Source organism: Kryptolebias marmoratus, linkage group LG24 (assembly GCF_001649575.2).
Source record: "Kryptolebias marmoratus isolate JLee-2015 linkage group LG24, ASM164957v2, whole genome shotgun sequence".
Lineage (NCBI taxonomy): Eukaryota > Metazoa > Chordata > Actinopteri > Cyprinodontiformes > Rivulidae > Kryptolebias > Kryptolebias marmoratus.
Window position 1 is genome coordinate 18195476 of NC_051453.1, and position 18166 is coordinate 18213641.

General features: G+C 39.1%; 1 protein-coding gene across 2 annotated transcripts in view; it reads right to left on the bottom strand.

Moving 5' to 3' along the window:
• The window catches only part of sh3rf1 (SH3 domain containing ring finger 1), a 33746-nt gene that overhangs the window by 9691 nt on the left and 5889 nt on the right, over nt 1–18166 (bottom strand). For both annotated transcript variants that reach the window (XM_017423456.3, XM_017423455.3), the window contains exons 3-6: nt 5449–5724; nt 4832–4927; nt 2916–3221; nt 801–911 (exon numbers count right to left, since the gene is read on the bottom strand). In XM_017423456.3, coding sequence (XP_017278945.1) covers nt 801–911; nt 2916–3221; nt 4832–4927; nt 5449–5724 — 789 coding nt within the window. The remainder of the gene's footprint in view (nt 1–800; nt 912–2915; nt 3222–4831; nt 4928–5448; nt 5725–18166) is intronic.

An 18166-nucleotide genomic window follows, 5' to 3' on the forward strand; every position in this document is an offset into this window, starting at 1 on the left:
CCGCATGTTTTGGACACTCGGGTGAAGAGAGGGGCGGAGCTGTCAACTGACCACTACCTGGTGGTGAGTTGGCTCCGTTGGTGGGGGAGGATGCCGGTCAGACCTGGCAGGCCCAAACGTATTGTGAGGGTCTGTTGGGAACGTCTGGCGGAGCCATTTTTATGTTGGCTAAGGTCATTTAGTTGTGGTGGCCACCTTGAATCAAGTTGACTCAAAAAGTTAATCAGTTGTAGAGGTGTTTCCTGAAAATAATAAAAACAAAAAAGAGCATGTTCCCTCATGTGAAACCTTTTCTAAGGACAGCATAGAAAATGTCATCTGTTCACAGACTCAATGCACCAGAAGATATTTTGAAAGTAGTACCATGTGATGCTTAATTAAAAGAATCATATCATGAAGTTAGACTAATATAACTCACAAGATATTGTTTCCTGTACTCCGTCAGTCACATTAACACTGACTGTGGTGTTCAGGAAACGTGTGCATCTATGAAACAAGTTTCTGTCTAAAAAGAGTTTTCAGCACACAGGGAATACGTTCAACTCCTTTCATGTCATAAAATTAAAGAGGTATAAAGCCGGCTTCCCATTGGGCAAACCTCCGCTGTTCTACAAAAAATATTTATTGTGAAAGAATCATTAGAAACTCCCATGTTGTGAGCTTGAAATGGCAATCTGTAGTCATTTAATGTGACAGCAGATTTAACACTCGTGACAAAACAACCTCCAACAAATATCAAGCAGTATCAGAAATTTGACAAAAAAAAAAAAAAAAGAAAATCATGCAGTCAATGAACCTACCAAAGCAATGGATGTGTAGCTCGACTCTGAGGGAAACGTGAAAACCGTTGCTGTGGTAACAGGACTACTAGGGGGTGGGGTCACAATTAGTCCGGTTGTGCAAATATGGACCTGTCAACAAAAGGAGAAATGTGGAAATTTAATACACCATTCTGAATCCACTGTAGTAAAAACACTCTTCTAATTCAACAGCAAAAGAAATGTGTTTCTGTAAACATCAGTCTTCAGGTTTAACACAAGGACACACCGATCATTAGGAACTCTAAATATTAGCTATATTTTATGAAAACAAAACAGTCCCTTGTCACTAAATGACAAGAGAGCAGTTCTGCTCGTGTGTGGCTTTGTATCCAGGTCATGATCACAAGGTTAACCACATGATCTGACTGGTCAAAAAAATGTCAGGTGACTGTACAGCAGAACGTTTTATTGGGCATTTCATTAGTGGGGGCTTTCCCAATCAGTCATCCACACCAGTCTTGATGGTGTCCTGGTAACAAGGCAACACTACTGAACACCTGATCCTTCCCTGTAGCCCGCTGGCCCTCCAAGGATGACGGCTTCAGACGCCTCCTGAGGTGAATCTCTCAAAGAGCAACAACATGCTCAAAACTGGAACTGTCGGGAAAATGACTGGGAAGTAGAAGGCCGACTGATATGAGTGTGTTTGCTTAAAAGCCAGAAAATTTACAACACCTGCTTGTTTTCTTTTCCTTCTAAAACTGCCCTTAACATTTAGTGCACTGAGAGACAGCAAGTTAATTTCCAAGTCAGACTCCACAGCCCTCTGGGCAGCCTGGGGTAACCTTTGTTATTTTCTGTCTGAGCTTGAGACAGAAAAAAAGACAAAACAGTTTCTGTTGTGATTTTTACCAAACAATGATTTATGAATATTGCTAGCCCTGCTGTCGACAGAGAAGATCACTTTGCAAGGTCAAAAACCTTTCTGTTATTCCAAAATGCTTCCTGATAGTGAGTGGTGAGAAATGGACAATAGATTAAACCTTCTGTATGGACATCAGTCTTTCATTTTACCCAAATTACTTTTGAACAAGAAGGATGTGAAAAAAGATCCTGAAGATCTGCTTTGCTGCTGACAAGTACTGCTTTTGTCTTCATCTCACAGAGAGGCACATAAAAACTCACAGAGTACAAGAAAGTTTAATGATTGAACTTAATAGGGGGGTTGGAACATAGCGTTGCAGAGAGCCTGCAGTTTCCATACAACAAAGGAAATATCTTGAAGAGGATAAAAACACACAAAAAGACAGACGTGAACAAAGAAAAAGTGAGTTGGCTGCAGAAGCTGGAAGAAAAACATTACCGCAGCAGGATGAAATCTGTATGGAAACACTGTCAGTTTTCACAAAACAGCCCATTATGTTTTCAAACTTGTCAATGTTTAATATATATAAAAATGTGTTTTAAAAATACCCCAATCTTTGGCAACAACACTAAGATTCTGTCTAGAATAAGCCATTGATTGCTGTTAAATAAACGTAATAGATGAAAGAATAAAACATTATACCCTCCCGATACCCCTTTCTTACTTCATCAGCTGCTCATAGTTTAAGTTGAAAACCAAGTACTTGTCTTGTGCATCTGCATGTCTGTTCTTCTGAACCTCTCTCATCAAGCAACTGGCAACCACAAAGCAGCTGTCAGGATTGGTGTGGAAACCTTGAGGGATAAGCTGGAGTCGTTTTGTAGATGAGTCAAGTTACACGACCATGGTTTTGAACACTTGATCACAGGACGAGGAAAAGGAAAGTCAGTTTAATTGCTAACAGGAGGAGAGCGGCGCCTTTAAAAAGCAATAAACATCTTGAGAAAACAATAAGAGCTAAAGCTGGACGCTGCTCTTCAAATGCATGATTGTGCTGTATCCTTTTTTACAGTCACGCTAATGGATTCTACTGAGTTATTTAGGAGTCATTTCAACCAGAAAAGTGGATTAAATTAGTCATCAGCAGATTTGTTGATTTCAAAGCCGTGTGTGAAAGGTCTACTTCTTACTCTGCAAATAGGCTTTCTTTTTTCAGCCAACAAATAGAGTGCAGCAGCTTTAAAAAAAAGAAAAAAAACAGCAGCACAGCTTCTTGTGAACTGTCTTACCTGTGAAGGTGCGCTGCTGGAGAGCCCCCCGCTAATCTCTCCGATCCGAGCGGCTGCTGTGGGGTTGCTGGAGCTGATGAGGACCGGCCCGCTAATCTCCATGGAGTGGCGCTGTGGGGGAGGAGCTAGCATGGGTTTGTGGGACATAGTGAGAGAAGTGAAGGAATGCCTTTTCTTGCTGTTCTTCTTCTCCCCTGCCCGCTGGGCACCGTTGCTCTGAGGCCCCAAGGAGGCCCCTTCACCGGAGTCTCCACTCGAGTCCGACGGCTTGTCCAACTCTATAAGCTGACGAGCTGCAGAGTTGAACTACGAGAGAGGAGAAGAGGCAGGGGTCGACAACGAGAGGAGCATTACTGATGACGCTGATGAAAACGGCACACTAATTATAACTGATTAGTCTCTGTCTTCATGTCTTCATGTCAACAGGACTAAATCTGGACATATGTTTCTCACACTGAAGGAATTCTTTCTCTATTCTGAAGTAGGATTCTGTGAAAAGGTTATGAACAATTAACATCTTAATGGCTCAGTGAAAAGCCTCAGTTTGAAGAAAATATTTGAATCTGACAGAATTGATGAGCTAATATAACATTTTCATGAAGTGCTATGCGACAGCCAGAAATTTGCAGGTTCACAACCCATCTGTGTGGAGTTTGTGTTTTCTTTCTGTGCATGTGTGGGTTTTCTCCAGAAACTCCGGTTTCCTCCCACAGACCAAAAACATGAATGTTAGGTTAGATTAATTGGTAACACTAAAATGTCACTAGGTGTGAGTGAGAGCGTGAATGTCTCGTTAGCCTCTATGTGTCCCTGTGATGGACTGGAGACCTGTCCAGGGTGTACCCCGCCTCTCACACAGTGACAGCTCAAGGTAGGCACCAGCCCCTCTGAAACCCTGAACGGAAAAGTGGGTAAAGAAAATGGATAAAAAGATGAACTGCTATAAAATTTTACACATTAGAGTTGTTTAAAGATGACAAAATCCTCTATGGAAGTGGGTTCGCTCAAACCACGTTGACGTGCTAATAAAGGCTAGTCCGTATTTTTTGTGGTTCATGATATTATTTAAACTTTTGCAGTGTCATAGATTTTTCAGCACACTTGTATTTTAGCAGATATAATATGATATTACAGCTGGAAGTGCTAAAGCTAGTTGCTGCTGTTTGTGCTTTGAAATAACCAGAGAACAGCAGTGACCCACTTTGGTCTCAGCTGCATTAAGACTAGCCATTAGCTCATCAGTCCTGTCAGAAGTAAACTCTTTCTCCAAACTGAGATCATTCCAAGAGCTACCTACAACAGGTAAGATATCAATTCTTCATAACATTTCCACAGAGCCCCACCTCAAAATGTCCAAACTATTCATTTAACAATGTATTGCGTCTCAGCTCTTTTAAAAACACAGATGACCTGCAGCTGAACACTGTCTGAACACCTCCTGTATCGACACAAGGATGAAGATGCTGCTTCTCTTTTTTATGTACTGGATTTTAATGAAAATTACTGGTTTCCGACAGCTGTAAAACTAAAGGCTTTGTGACCCTTTCTAACACTGTAATGTGCGACTGAGTTAGATAAAAATCAAAGCAGCAGTAGCAATTAATCACAGGGTGGTTAAACTTGCTATCATCTCCTGTTCTAAGCAGCTCTTTTTATTTAGGGCATAAAAAGCTGAGTGCAGGGCCCAATCGAGCAGAGACCCGGTGTAGGGTAATCACTGAAATGTCAGGATATTAAGGTAGACCTAACAATAAAAGCAAAATTGTGTATAATCTGTAAACACACAAACTTTGCAAAGGGTATCAAACAAGAAAAAGTAAATACAGTTTGTTTAAAATATTTTTCGAAATATGCTAATCTTAATAAGATGCTTTACCAATGATTAAGCCATAAAAAGATTGAAACTGCTTACTTACCTCCACATATGAGATGGGAAAAATTCCAATTTTATCTCCCAGCATTCCCTCCGCCCAGTTTTCATCAACTCTACGAATTACAGTCAGGATATCATCCTAAATGAAAGCAGAGAAGGCAATGTGTGAGGGGAAAATCTTGCTTAAACGACAGTGTCTATCTAAGAGTGTAACTCAACCTTCAGGAACAAGAAGAAAAATATTAATGATGAAACAGAACATGCCCAGGAGTAACAGCGCTTCTGCCATGGAAACTACTTTAAGCTTGTTTCTGTTTTTTGCTCATGTGGCATATAACTTGATGACAGAATACAAAACAATTAAAGTATGACCCAACAGCTGGATAAACAAAGCAGCTTAATCACTGTACTTAAACTATGCCTCACTGTAAATGGCCTTTATTCTCCCAGTTTAATTACAGCTGCTCATCAAGAAGCCTGGCTCCAAATCCAAACCATTGCTGTGGGCGTTTCACTTAAAAGCCTGACATTCTAACACACACATAACTCTAGAAAATGAAGGCTTACAAGACAGACTGTCACTGTAATGAGAGGTATTTTTGTTTTACTACGCTGACCATGTGGCAAAAGGGTTTGCGTTGCATCTCTGCAGTGTCTCACCTTAGAGAAGGGCAGACAGTCCTTATCGGCCTCTTTGTCTTTGAGCTCAAAGTCGTAGAGAGCTTTGCACTGAGGCGGCGGCTGCGGCAGCGGCTTAATGACCTGGACAAAGTTAGTGGGGAAGAAGCCATGCACTCCACCCATCTCCCCGTGGTACCAGTTCTCATCCACTTGCCGGCGCAGGATAATGATGTCGCCCTTGGTGAATTTGAGATCTCCTGGTTCCTTGCCATCATAGTTGTACAGCGCTTTGGCACAAGGGAGCTGTGAGACACCCTGAAATGAGAAAGTGGGCCAGTTTTGTAACTCCTGAGTCAACAAGAAAACACACCCCATTTGGAAATGCAACAATTATGTTCAGCTTTTACACTAAGAACGACAAAAAGCATGTTTTATTGTTAGCGTGATTGGTTGTGAGTACCTGACTAAGGGCCCTGTCCCTTTAACTAGCAGGGAAAGGTTTTGTATCTCAGCCTGCAGGCCTGGAGTTCTGAAAGGCTCATTCAGGAAATTACAATCCAGGGAAAAGAAGGACAGCAAGTGAGGGGGAGTAGCAGGATAGGGAAGCATCAATGTTGTCTATTCAGTGTGGGTGTCTATGAGGAAGGCTTCAGTCCAAAACAACCCCCACACCATTGATTGCACTGCTGTTAGACACAGTGTGAAGTGATCAGAATCACAAACAGTACTAACAGACTGGATGTGAACTCTGAAACTGCAGAAATAATGTGGAGCACAGACCGTGAAAATGTTTATAATCAAAGCAGACAGAGTCAGAAAGTGAGTTGGACAGGGAGGGGTTAAAGCAGATTTTGGAGTAAGCTCTGCAGTCTTGTTAAAGACTAATGAAGCGTTTAAAGGCTCTGAGGAGAATAAAAGTACAGAATGAGCCGTGATGGTGAACCAGGGTGACATTACCCTGCTGCAGAGAATTACACAGCCTGAAGAGCAGAGCCAATCCACTCTGACTCTGCTGGTCTAGCCTGTGGAGAGTGAAGAGAGTGAAGGGGTACTGCGGCCCCCCTGGACGGTGCAATGAAACTGGGCCTCCTTCTTTTTTATGGGGAAACAGGTCTTTGAGCTCACACTGGCCTGGCATGGAGTTTTGTAATGAAAATGCAAATAGAAGTGGAAGCTTTGACATTTTTTTGTTTTAAACGACAGAACAGGTTTAAGCTAAACAAATGAGATCTAATTACATGGTAAATACAAAATGCTGGTGTCCTTAAAACTGTGACATTTGTAGGCACTTGTTTGTGCAATAAAGCCGATGTATAATAAAACCTTTAGAAGGAGCAGTGTCCAAAGTCAGCAGTGTCAGGTTTTTACCTTTGTACACTGTAAAGTGACAGCAGATGTAAAATGTATGCTTAAGTAAAACCTTTCAAAAACTCCTATATATAAAAAATTAATTGCCTAGCACTACTTGAACGAATGAATCGCCTGCCGCCTTTCATGCCAAGGTTTTAGACTCAAATCATTTTATGCTGAGTGAGAAATGACAGGGTCAACTCTGACAGATATTGCCAAAGTTTTAAACAAAGATCTTGTATGTTCCGAGTACGTGCTGAGGTTGACTCTCAGCTACCATCATTCTAAATTTCAGCACAACATGTGTAAAACTGATGTGAGTTATAGCCATTTTTGTTTTCGTTAAAGTCAATTACCTGTGGCAGCCATATTGAATTGGATCAATTGTTGATGGACATAATTACTTATTGAGAGTTTCAATAAAACCCATCCAGTGGTTCATGAGAGACTGTGTTAGCAGACAAATAAGAATACAGAGGCAAAAACATAATTGCTCGCCTTGAAACTGGCAAGGTGAATACTACCAAATTCCTAGCAATGAATGCATATTTTTGTTAGTTTTTTATGAAGTTTTGTACTGAACAACAAATAGCAAACAGATTTGTGGGTGGATTGTATTGGTCCCACACTTTTACAGCTTGCTTCTAAGCTGGTTTTAGATCTCCCTGTCTGGAAACATAAAAGAGGTGTGTCAGCACTTTAATTTCTATGTTTCACTTGGCTCAACGTGGTGAGAGCAGGAGTGGGAAAACTGACTTGGGGGGNGGGGCTGTAGCTGCTGACAAATAGACAGGCAAAAACTAGGGGTGGGTAAGAAAATGGGGGGAAACTTTATGCAAAACCTACAATAAGAAAGTGATATCCAAAGAATCCAATAAATACCTCACAAACACACATTAAATAAAAAGCACAAGAGCGATACCTCCGATCTTTATTGCTTTTAGCCTCTCCCCAAGGGCAAAACTATACTACAATAGCGAACGTCTAAAAATGAACCTTTACTAAAGAAAGAAAAGGTCTGAACTGACTCTAGTCTCTATTGACACAGAGCTACTGGGGTAAACATCAACATCAGAACATATATATTACTTATTAAGAATGAGGAAAGTAATATTTTTTTTCTTCTTGACTCCACCTTTTCATAGTTTTCAAAAAAATCCTCCATGAAATAAACTTTCATGGAGGATTTTTATTTTACAGCAGCAAAAGTCACTAGGTTGCTGTATAACACTGTTCCTACTTAACAAGAGTACACAGGCAACGTCAATGACTTTTAGCCTCTTTAAAGATTTATAATACACGATTACCCACAGCAGCAATAACCCACTTTGGCCTAAGAAAACAAAAAGGCAATGTACAGGCCACGAGAGGCTTATGTTCCTTAAAAACTAATATATAAAACAAATTCATAAGCCACATCTTTAACAGCAGCGGTACATAAAAACACCATTACAGTCCTGTAGTCAAAGTTTTCTCAAACTGATTATGCAACTATCATATAAAAAACAAATAAGTACAAAATAATAAATAAATACATGATTAAAAACAGACGCAGATATTAAAAATCGTTATATTTATAACTGAACAAAGTCAGTATTCAAAACTGTACATCCACTATCCAATATTGTCTCCCTGTAAAGGGTGTGAAAACTATTATATTATCCAGGTGAGAGAGTTAGAGAGAGATGGATGCAGAATAGTAAAAGAGAAAGAGATGATCCAGCGTGCTGAACATCAGCTGGTGTGTTGCAGTTAATGCAATTAGACCTGTGTGCTAAAGGGATTTTACTGTTATAGTGTTCTCTTCCACAGCACTGGATTATAAGTGAATTACCCAAGTGCTCTCATCCCCAGCACAGCCAAATGTCAACACCCAGTGAGCAGATGGGCATTAAAACAAAATGCATACAATTGGACAGTACAGTTAGCTTTGAAACATTTCTTGTTTTCAGGATACATATAAGGTGTTTTCGGACCAAACAGGTACCCAGTAAGGGCTTTCTCAGGGTAATAAGGACCATTAGTTACACTTTTGAGTGGAGCGACATCTCGTCACTTTCTTTTCCCTCAAACAGCCATACACCCTTTTAGAGGAAAATGAGGAAAACTGCTGGTTCTGCGATGTATTTTGCCTGGCGAAAATGTAAAATAATACCAGTTTACTTCTCTAAACAGAGAGGGGAATAAAAAGGGTGAGATTTGTAGCTTCAGTCTAGCGGTAGAAGGGATTTAAATGATTGACAGTGGCTGCAGTTTTATTCCATCATTTTATATTTATGTATATAAGTCAATGCCACATCAAAACAAAACAAAAAAACGTGAGGAAGCCAGAGGTTACTTGTACTTTCACTGAAATAAAGTTTTCCTCCTTTCGGAGTAATTTTAAACTACACTGATTGTTATTTCACATCAGGCCACTGGGGGCATCATCATTCAATCTGATGAACTTTCATTCATATTTACCAAAGTTTTTCTTTATACCACTGCTGATCATTGACTGACCATGACTATAATTGATGCTAATTGATAATTGACAGGCAGGTAATTACACGTGCTTTACTCTTATTGAAGCAGTTTTTTTCAGCAAACATATCTGGGGTTCTTTTGTCTGCTAGTTGAAGTGGAGGGGTTGTTTCCATTTCCAATGGGAACATTGCAGAGAGGCTAAGTACCTGGATGTGTCACTCAACTTTTTGGAAATATGTTTGCTTTTGCACCACCAGGTGAACACTGTGATTGCATAACACTTGGCCATCAGGTCGTGTGACCACGTCACTTAAGCACGACATTCACCGCAAACAACATAGTTGGAGATGCGTGTTGTGGGTCTTTGGTTTAATTTTTAAAGTGGAGTTTGGAAGAGCACTACAAACATACAGTAAAAGAGGGTATATGAGCCAAGAGTCATACAACAGACCAGTCTTTACAGATAATAAAAAAAAGAGAATGACATAGCATACAATGGTGGAATTTAAGTAGTTTCTACTTTAACTGTGAGAATGCAGTTTTAATAGTACAGGTGCTGAAAAAGCATTCAGTTTGCTCGGCCAGTCAACATATGTTTATACCTGGTCCAATTACATGCCCTTACGTCACTCAGTAGTTACTACTGAGACAATAAAGCATGTACTTTTTAGCTGGTACAAAAAAAGACCCAATAAATGTAGTTATAAGGACTACAAATGGCCAAAGTAGAGCCAGTGCAAAAAAAAATGGCACCTGGTGATTCAAGTGCAAATAAAGGACAAAAGGAAGACATCCACAGTTGAAAAAATCTATACCTGGTAATCAACACAATTACATAAAACTATGCTTTTGTAAAATCATCAAAAACGTGAAATGACTTTGCTTCCTTTGTACAATATCTGGTCTTAACAGCTATTACAGTAAGGATGCAGGTTATACTTTTGCTCCATCAGCAGTTCAAGGGTTGAGTAGAACCACAACAGACAGAAACCTTTACCCCATGCATGCAAGTGCCAGACATGACTCCACTCCCATATGGGCACATCCAGAATCTCAGCAGGGGGTGGAGAATGAGCCGGGAGTACTACTGCCAAAACAGTGTGCACAGTGGGGATAGTCTGTCTGCTTAGTCCTACAAGCATATCAAGGCTTGTTAAACGTTCCTTGAAAATGAATGCAGGCTGCATTAGTGACACAGACCAAGGGGGAACATTGGACATTTGTTGTTCACAACTAGGCTAGATTACTGAAGACCGTGCCACCAGTTCTGCACAGTTCACAAGAACTGACACATGATGGGAGGGAAAAATTCTCAGGACACAAACCATCTTGATCCCATTACAGATGCATTAGTTAAAATTGATTGCTAATGGCCTTTTTAAGGACCCCTGGAGAGCTGGCTTTCCCACCTACTTTATTTTGTTGTCTAAAAACTTGATTGTTTCTTGGTGTATAAGACAGGAACCAACTAAAAAAAGAAACAAACACAGGTCGTCATCAGCTAAAGTTTTTTTAAAGATGCTAAATGCACTTTTTGTGGTTAGACAAGTTGTCTGTCTGCTCCATTTTCCAGGTAATAAATGTTAGAAGAAACGTTTAGCTCAGAATATGGCTCCACATTCAAGTAATTAATGCTGAGTCAGTGTTGTGTCAAACTGGGTTACCCTGTCAATATCTTTTTCCCCACTAGCTTCGCTCTGTTTACCCCATAATCTCTGTTGTTTTAACTTAAGCAATGATGCTAAAAAAATGCTTTAAAAAAATCCTAAATTTTTTTTGTCCTTTTTTTGGTTTGCTGTAGCAGGAAAAACACACCCTGATGGCTGGAAATCTACTATACTTAGACAAGTGAAGGAAAAGATCTCACGTATGTGATACTATTTATTATTTATGTAAATAATATTAACAGCTAAATGGATAATATTTTAAAAAGGAGAGTTCATAAATACATCCATCCATTTATCATAAATACCATTCATGATACAAAAGGTGTAGGCCAAGCTAAAAGAACACTGTCAGTTTTTGTATTCTTCAATATAACATTTATATAGTTGTGTTGTACGTATTTGTTTCTCCCCTCTTTCTGATAAGTAGAGCCATGTAACTTTATTCCTGCAAAGGACTGTTTTCACACCAATATCTGCTGCAGTTCTATCAATAGCATCCTTACAACATGCTGAAGAATCAGACATTTACTTTTTCATTTTTATGGTTTACTGGTAGAAATAAAATGAACAAGTAAAATCACTTATTTTGATTTTTGAATAAAACTATTACATTAAGACAAAATGATTTGTCAATAACTTGCTTGATTAATTAATGTATTAGTCTATCAGTTGACAGAATAATAGAAAAACAAACATATATCAGTCTCTGTTTTAATGTTGATCAGCATGGGTTGGAAACATCACAGATCTGAACTGTCGGATGTCTATAGTGAGTCCAATAACCGTAACTATGAAATCATCCAGACCTTATCCCAAAAATAGGATGGAAAAAGTAGCGTGTGTCAAACTTTTCCTGACTTTGAAGTGATGCTTACACAGAGGGACCTGCAGCTGAGCTATTTTCACAGCAGCAATTAATGACACGGCTTACTCATCTAGCGTCGCTGTTTCCTCTTCAGTTTGAGACAAAAGAAGAACCAAAAAACAACTTCCACTCAGGTTTCTATAGCAACCCCACTCAGGAGCTTTTTTATCTTTTCTTCTCTTTTCCTATTTTTGGGTCTCTTGACAAAAGCAGAGAATCTTACGAGACACTCATCAAAATCCACTCAGTGTCAGAGTGTGGGATGATAATGGTGACAATACTGTGTAATCACACATTTTGCCAAAAGTTAGATAAGCTAAGTGTTTTTTGTCATGTCAGAGGGCCAATTATAAGATAACAAGCAGTTATCTAAGCTCATCATAAAGCCAGAATGACTCATGTTAAGCTTAACAAAATCTCCCTACCAGCAGCTGCTAAAACGTACACGCATACACCAATGTATGAATGAACAGGAAGATAACTTTCTGCTGTTTGAATTTTGTTAAGTAGCTTGGTCAAGTAGTAGTTTTCCATTTAAATAACACTAAAACCTTACAGGTAAATCATTAAAGGGGTAGGTCAGATTTTTTGAAGTGAATTTCTGTATAAAGGTTATGAACAATTGATATCTTACCTGCTGTAAATAGTGTTAGAATCTGTGTTTTTTGCTTTCCGTTTTTTGAGTTTATTCTTTTATTTAATATTATGATTATTTGCTGTGTTTTTCTTGTGGTTTTACTTTAAGAGATCTCTTATTTTTATTTCCCATTGTCTCCCTGTATCATCATTCATCCCTGCCCCTCCCACTCACACCTGTTCCCTGTATCATTGGTCTCACCTGCCGCTGCTTGCCTCATCTGCCCCAGTTATTTTTACTGCTGTTTGATTAAAACACCATTTCCTCAAGAGCTGGTGAAAGTCTGCATTTTGGGTCTAAACTAAACTTCAAGTTGTTACAAATAGCTCTTTGAACAATCTCTATTTGAAAAAAAAGCCCCTTTCATATCTTCTTGACACTTTGGAATGATTTATGTAAATATTGAAGCAGGACAGGGGGTTGAAGTCAGTGTGCCACTGCTACAGCTCAAGCTGCCAAGCAAAGTAGTAACAGAGTCGTAATGGTAGATTTATTCAAGGATAAGCTGACATTGCAGCTGAGGGTGTGATGCTGTGACAGATGGTTTGCTTTTTGGGGAAATACTTCAGTTGTAAAAAAAAAAAAATGTGAATAAAGGGAATTCGACAAGCTTTCTGGATCGGCCAGGGTAAAAAAAAAAAAAAATCTATCTGCATTTTTGCATTTGTTTACAAGCTGGAATATAACCAGCAAGCAAAAGTGAGAATTTCACCCACTTCAAAATATATTTTGTCATAATGTTGTGGGAAAGTTTACTAGCTTGATTTACTTTTTGTAAGGCGACAAATAAGGCTATAAAACTTTCAAACTTACTAAAGCTTTACTGTGCCGCACTAAGTCACTATGCTTGTTTGTTTCCCTCGCTACATACCAAATGAGGTCCCACACATTAGTCTACAGGCATGAAAACACTCAGAGCAGTCTGGATGCCAGATGGAGGCCTGGATCGCATGTGAGAAGAACAGGAAGTTTTCAAAAGCCTTGGAAACTCTCCTCCTGTTCTTCCTCATGTTCTTCCATGTTGCCATGTCAGCAAAGACATCTGCCAGTTAGCCTAATATTCTTTTATTGGAGTAAAAATATCTAAACTCAAGTTTCAAAGCATATCTTAGGAGTAACCAGTCTGTGACACCAAAGGTCTGCTGTCTACGGCGAGTTTTTGATTTTCCAGCTGTCCAGTGAGGGTTCATACTAGACTACAGAAGACTTCTTCCTTACTGAAGTTCAGATGCAGGTCCCATAAAGCTACAATGTGCAAACGAGGAGCAACAAATTTCTATCAGAGCACTTTGTACGCTTCAGATTAGTCATCAAAAGGAAAGGATTTTAACAAGAAGGAAGAAGGATTTATGAGAAAACATACGGTTTTCATGAAGTTTCTATGTGTTCAGGTGTGAGTGTGGGTTCTGCTGTGAAAATGCAATTAGACAAAACCGCTTACACATGAGCTGGCACATTTTTGTCTAATCCTACATGTTGGGCTGCCTTCTATATCTAGCTGGCCTCCAACGAGGGCTAAAAATTGGTTCTGGGTGGCCTTGGGATCACACAGTCTGCTTGTACGACTAAAATCTGAAAGAACAGCACCCTTTAAACTCACTGCCAGTTCATACACTGGGTTTAGCAGTTTCTCTCACAGGAACCCACTCAAATTTCAGAGCAGACACAGCATGCGAGGAGGCAAAATACAGAAAGCTAGTAAGACACGGATAGAGAAACACTGTGAGATCAAAGAGTGAAGAGAACACGAGGCAAAGAGAGGAAGTAAGGCTGGCCTTCCTGAACCTTTCAAATGGTGCTGAAGCAAAGAGGTGCACACATTTGGTCCGCAGCCCTGACTAATTCAGAAAAGCTGGAAAGACTTGGGACTAGAAAAGACTGAGGGATCTGTATGAAAATCTTAAAATAATGTATGAAAACACAATTGTATATTGTAAATATACAATCTATATTCATAAAAAGAGCAAAACTGTCTAAAGACATTATTTTAACCTACCACAGTTAGCTAACCAAGCACCTCCCTTGCTAAAATCCTAAAGTGTTAATTGATTAAATTAGCACTAACATTAAAAACTCGTTTATATCTTCACATTTAGTGAGTATTACTAATGACCTGATTAGCTTTGAGAAATGTGTCCTAAATAGAAACCTAATATGTACCGAAGCTACAGGGGGATTAGTTCATAAATGTCACAGTATCTGTGTATTGAGTGCTAGTCAATATGAGCTGAATACTAAGCATTTCCTCACATTACTCTCCACTGTGCTCCTGAAAGCATGCAGTGTCTGTAGTCTTTTGTCCCTCTCAGTCATTCAGAGCGAGCCACCTGCTCTGCTGCGGCTGACTTTGATTTACACAAGTTGCAAATTAAGGAAAAAATCTGAGCTGGACAACTAACCGCTCTGCAGCTTGTTTGGTTGTTTTTTGTATTTTTCACACTGAAGTTAGAATATGACTGCCCTGTTGTTTGTCAAACTGTTAGAGAAAGGAGGAACATCTGTTTGCATTGGGCTGATTTTGGATGCTTTTACAGCAGACTAATGGAGACCGGAAACTGACACAGCCTTGGCAAAACACCAAGGAACAAACACTGCATCTTTTCTACAACTCAAGTGAGCAGCACAATTTTTCACTCCCTTAAGAGACTCTGTGTTTGTCCACTCCCCCGTTGACTCATGATGTAACATGTCCAGATGTAACATGTAACTGTTAGATTTCTCTGTTTCTCCACTAAAGACCATGAGGAGCTTCATGTACTGGACTGTCATGGGAAAAATATGAAGAGCTTTTAAAATGTGTGCATTTGATATCTAAATACCTGATAAACAACTGCACAGATTTTAATGAAACTCACAGAAAGTAATCATTGCAGGTACATTGATTAACTTTTGGACACAATCCAATCAAGATGGCCGCTGCAGCTAAATGACTTTAACCAACACCAAAACAGATATAACTGAGATGAAATAAGGTGTGGTTGTAGCTGAGAGTCATTCACAAGACGTACTCAGAGTTCTAACAAATCACATGAGATCTCACAAAAATTCACTTGACCAAAAAAGCTATGAATCTGCTATTTTGCAACATAAAATGATCTTAAGTTTAAAACTCTGGCATGAAAGGTGGCAGGCAATATGAATTCCTTCAAGGAATGCTGGGCCTTTACTTTTAAATGTTGTGACGTCAGCTCAGCAGAAGCTGCAGCAGCCCAACAGAACAACAGCACATCATCGACAGCTTTACATTTGTGTCATCAGGTCATGAGACTTCTAATTAATCACCCAAAATCGATCAAGAAAACAACGTACTTTGACAACTTCTTTACTATTATATACAATCTTTCTTGTTGGTGACACAAGGAGAACACAACTATTAACATGTTACACAATGTTGTGTTGCACACAGACTGCACGTGTCGGCTTTAACCAGATGGTGCAATACCATTTGAGCAGTTTGTCTATCACTAGTCAGCCTTTAGACTTTGCACCTGTACTATTCAAGCATACTTCGGTTTACATACAAGGGTCAAAACAGACCACTTTGTATTCTCAGCAGAGAGACTATCAATAAAACTGAGTTTAAATAGAAATGTGAACTTTCCACAGTATGCTGGTGTTAGCTGAATTAACACAAATTGTTAAGGCTTGGTGGATATTTGACAAAAAAATAATGTCTTGCTGGATCAGATTTTTAAAAATGCAAGGTTGCTGTGGTTAACCTGTGGTAATATCACAGGGAAGAAGTAAAAAGTCAGCGGCTGCCATCCCTTCAACTAATCAAGATGACCTGAAACACAGAAGCTAAGTGACCTCTCCTTGACGCGATCAGCATGAATACCACTGTGTTCCACCACAGAGAAGAGAAATACAGGCTGAAGGTCTTACTGACATTTCAAAGTGTTGTCTGATTATGCTGCAACTATACACCAAGTGCTTTGTGGGTGTGCACAGTGTAATGGGTTCTCATGGAGCTAAAGTCTGTCTGAGAATTTCAAACAAACATTACCTTCCTGTAAAGAGGCCAAAGTCATGAAGGACAAGGTGTGTGTAAATTAGGCATGCTTAAAGTTCATTTGTTGCTAATCAGTGCAGCTAAGATGTGATACCAGCGCAAATGTAATCCTCTAGTCAGTAGTTGTTGCAGGATGTGAGTGCAGAAAGCGTACAGCATTATGGCTAAAAGCCAAACAATCTTGAGTTTTTGTCAAGGCTCTCTCTTTTTCCCAAGTTTCCTTTAATAATTAATCACATGCTGTCAGCAAGAAAGACCCCACAGATGAGAAGTAACTGAGAGCATAGGCTAATAGTATCCTGATTTTCATGATTATGTTGCACTATTCTTTAGATAAAATACAGATTATTCCCATTGTTAGAATGTAAGTTTCAGAAAACTGACATTCCTGAAGAAATCTAAAAATTTAATAAAAAAAAAAAAGCATAAACATTCACAGCTATTTTGCTAAGCGAGTAATAATTGAAGCATTTTATTTCCCTCAAAAATTCAAAATAGTTCACAGCTACAACAAATATTACTGTAAACCAATTCAATTTTTGTTTTTTTAGGTAAACAAAGTCTTAATGTTTTATAATTTAAAAGATTTTGATTCTTGTTTTGACATTTTACAATCCAAAATGACTAAATATTTAGTTTTATTTAAAACGTGTTGAATGGAGGCCAGTTTGATAGAAAATTTAATATTTACAATTTATTTTTAGAAATGTTTTTTTTTTAAATGTAATTCTATTCGAAGCGAAACAAAATAAAAACTTGCATGCAGTTCAGTAGTTCAGTTTCCTGTACCTCAATACAAGTTAAACAACATTTTTTAAGGTATACAGCCAAAAAGCAAGAAGCTGTGCTAGAAATCTTCAGGAAACAAGACAAATTTGAAATTTGACACAATGAGTAATTTGCACCCTCATAAAGGACTTTAGGACGGCCAGAGGCAGTCACTGCTGCTGAAGATGCATCAAGAGCAACTAATAGCCTCAGGGTCAGAGGTCAGACAACTAAAAACGAAACTCAAGGCAAAACACGATTATGCCCTAGGGATGAGAATTGAACACTTGAGATGCCAGTGGTCAAATGGTCTATGGATGACTAAGTCAGGCTAACCAATCACAACACAGGATGAAAGGTCAAACTGCTCAGTTATGTCCAGACTGGTATTAAAGCTACTTCAGGAATAGTGGGTGAGGGGCACAAGCTAACACATGCTGGCAAACGGCTAACAAAATTTCAACATGAAAACAAAAAACAAAATGCACTGAAAACATACAAAATATTTTAAGACCAGTACATGAAATACAAGTTAAGCTAAATAACTACTGAATTATTATTAACAGCAAGCAGAAAATAACACATAAAACTATTTTTCAAGGCGTTTTCTCCACTGGACCACACACGCGTAAAACAGGCTTAAAAGAAAGGCTTTTGTCAGCCCTCACAGGTGTGATAGGACCATGGATAAGAAGGTCATGGAAGTTTTCTTTACTATGTCATGCTGAGAGATGTGACAGGAGATGTGACATGAATGGAGGAGGCAGGAGGGGGAGTGGGCCGATAGCAAATGTGGCATTTTGGTTTGTGGACCACCCAGAGAGCGGTGCTAAAATTACTCAAATAAAAACAAAACAACAACAAAAAAAAACCCAACAACAAACATTAACACGTTTCCAGTCACAAAATGTGTACAGTTAAGTTAAAAGTAATTAGCATTCCACAGAAGGAGGTCCAAAGTGTCCATAAAACAAGCACCAGGTGGCTAACAG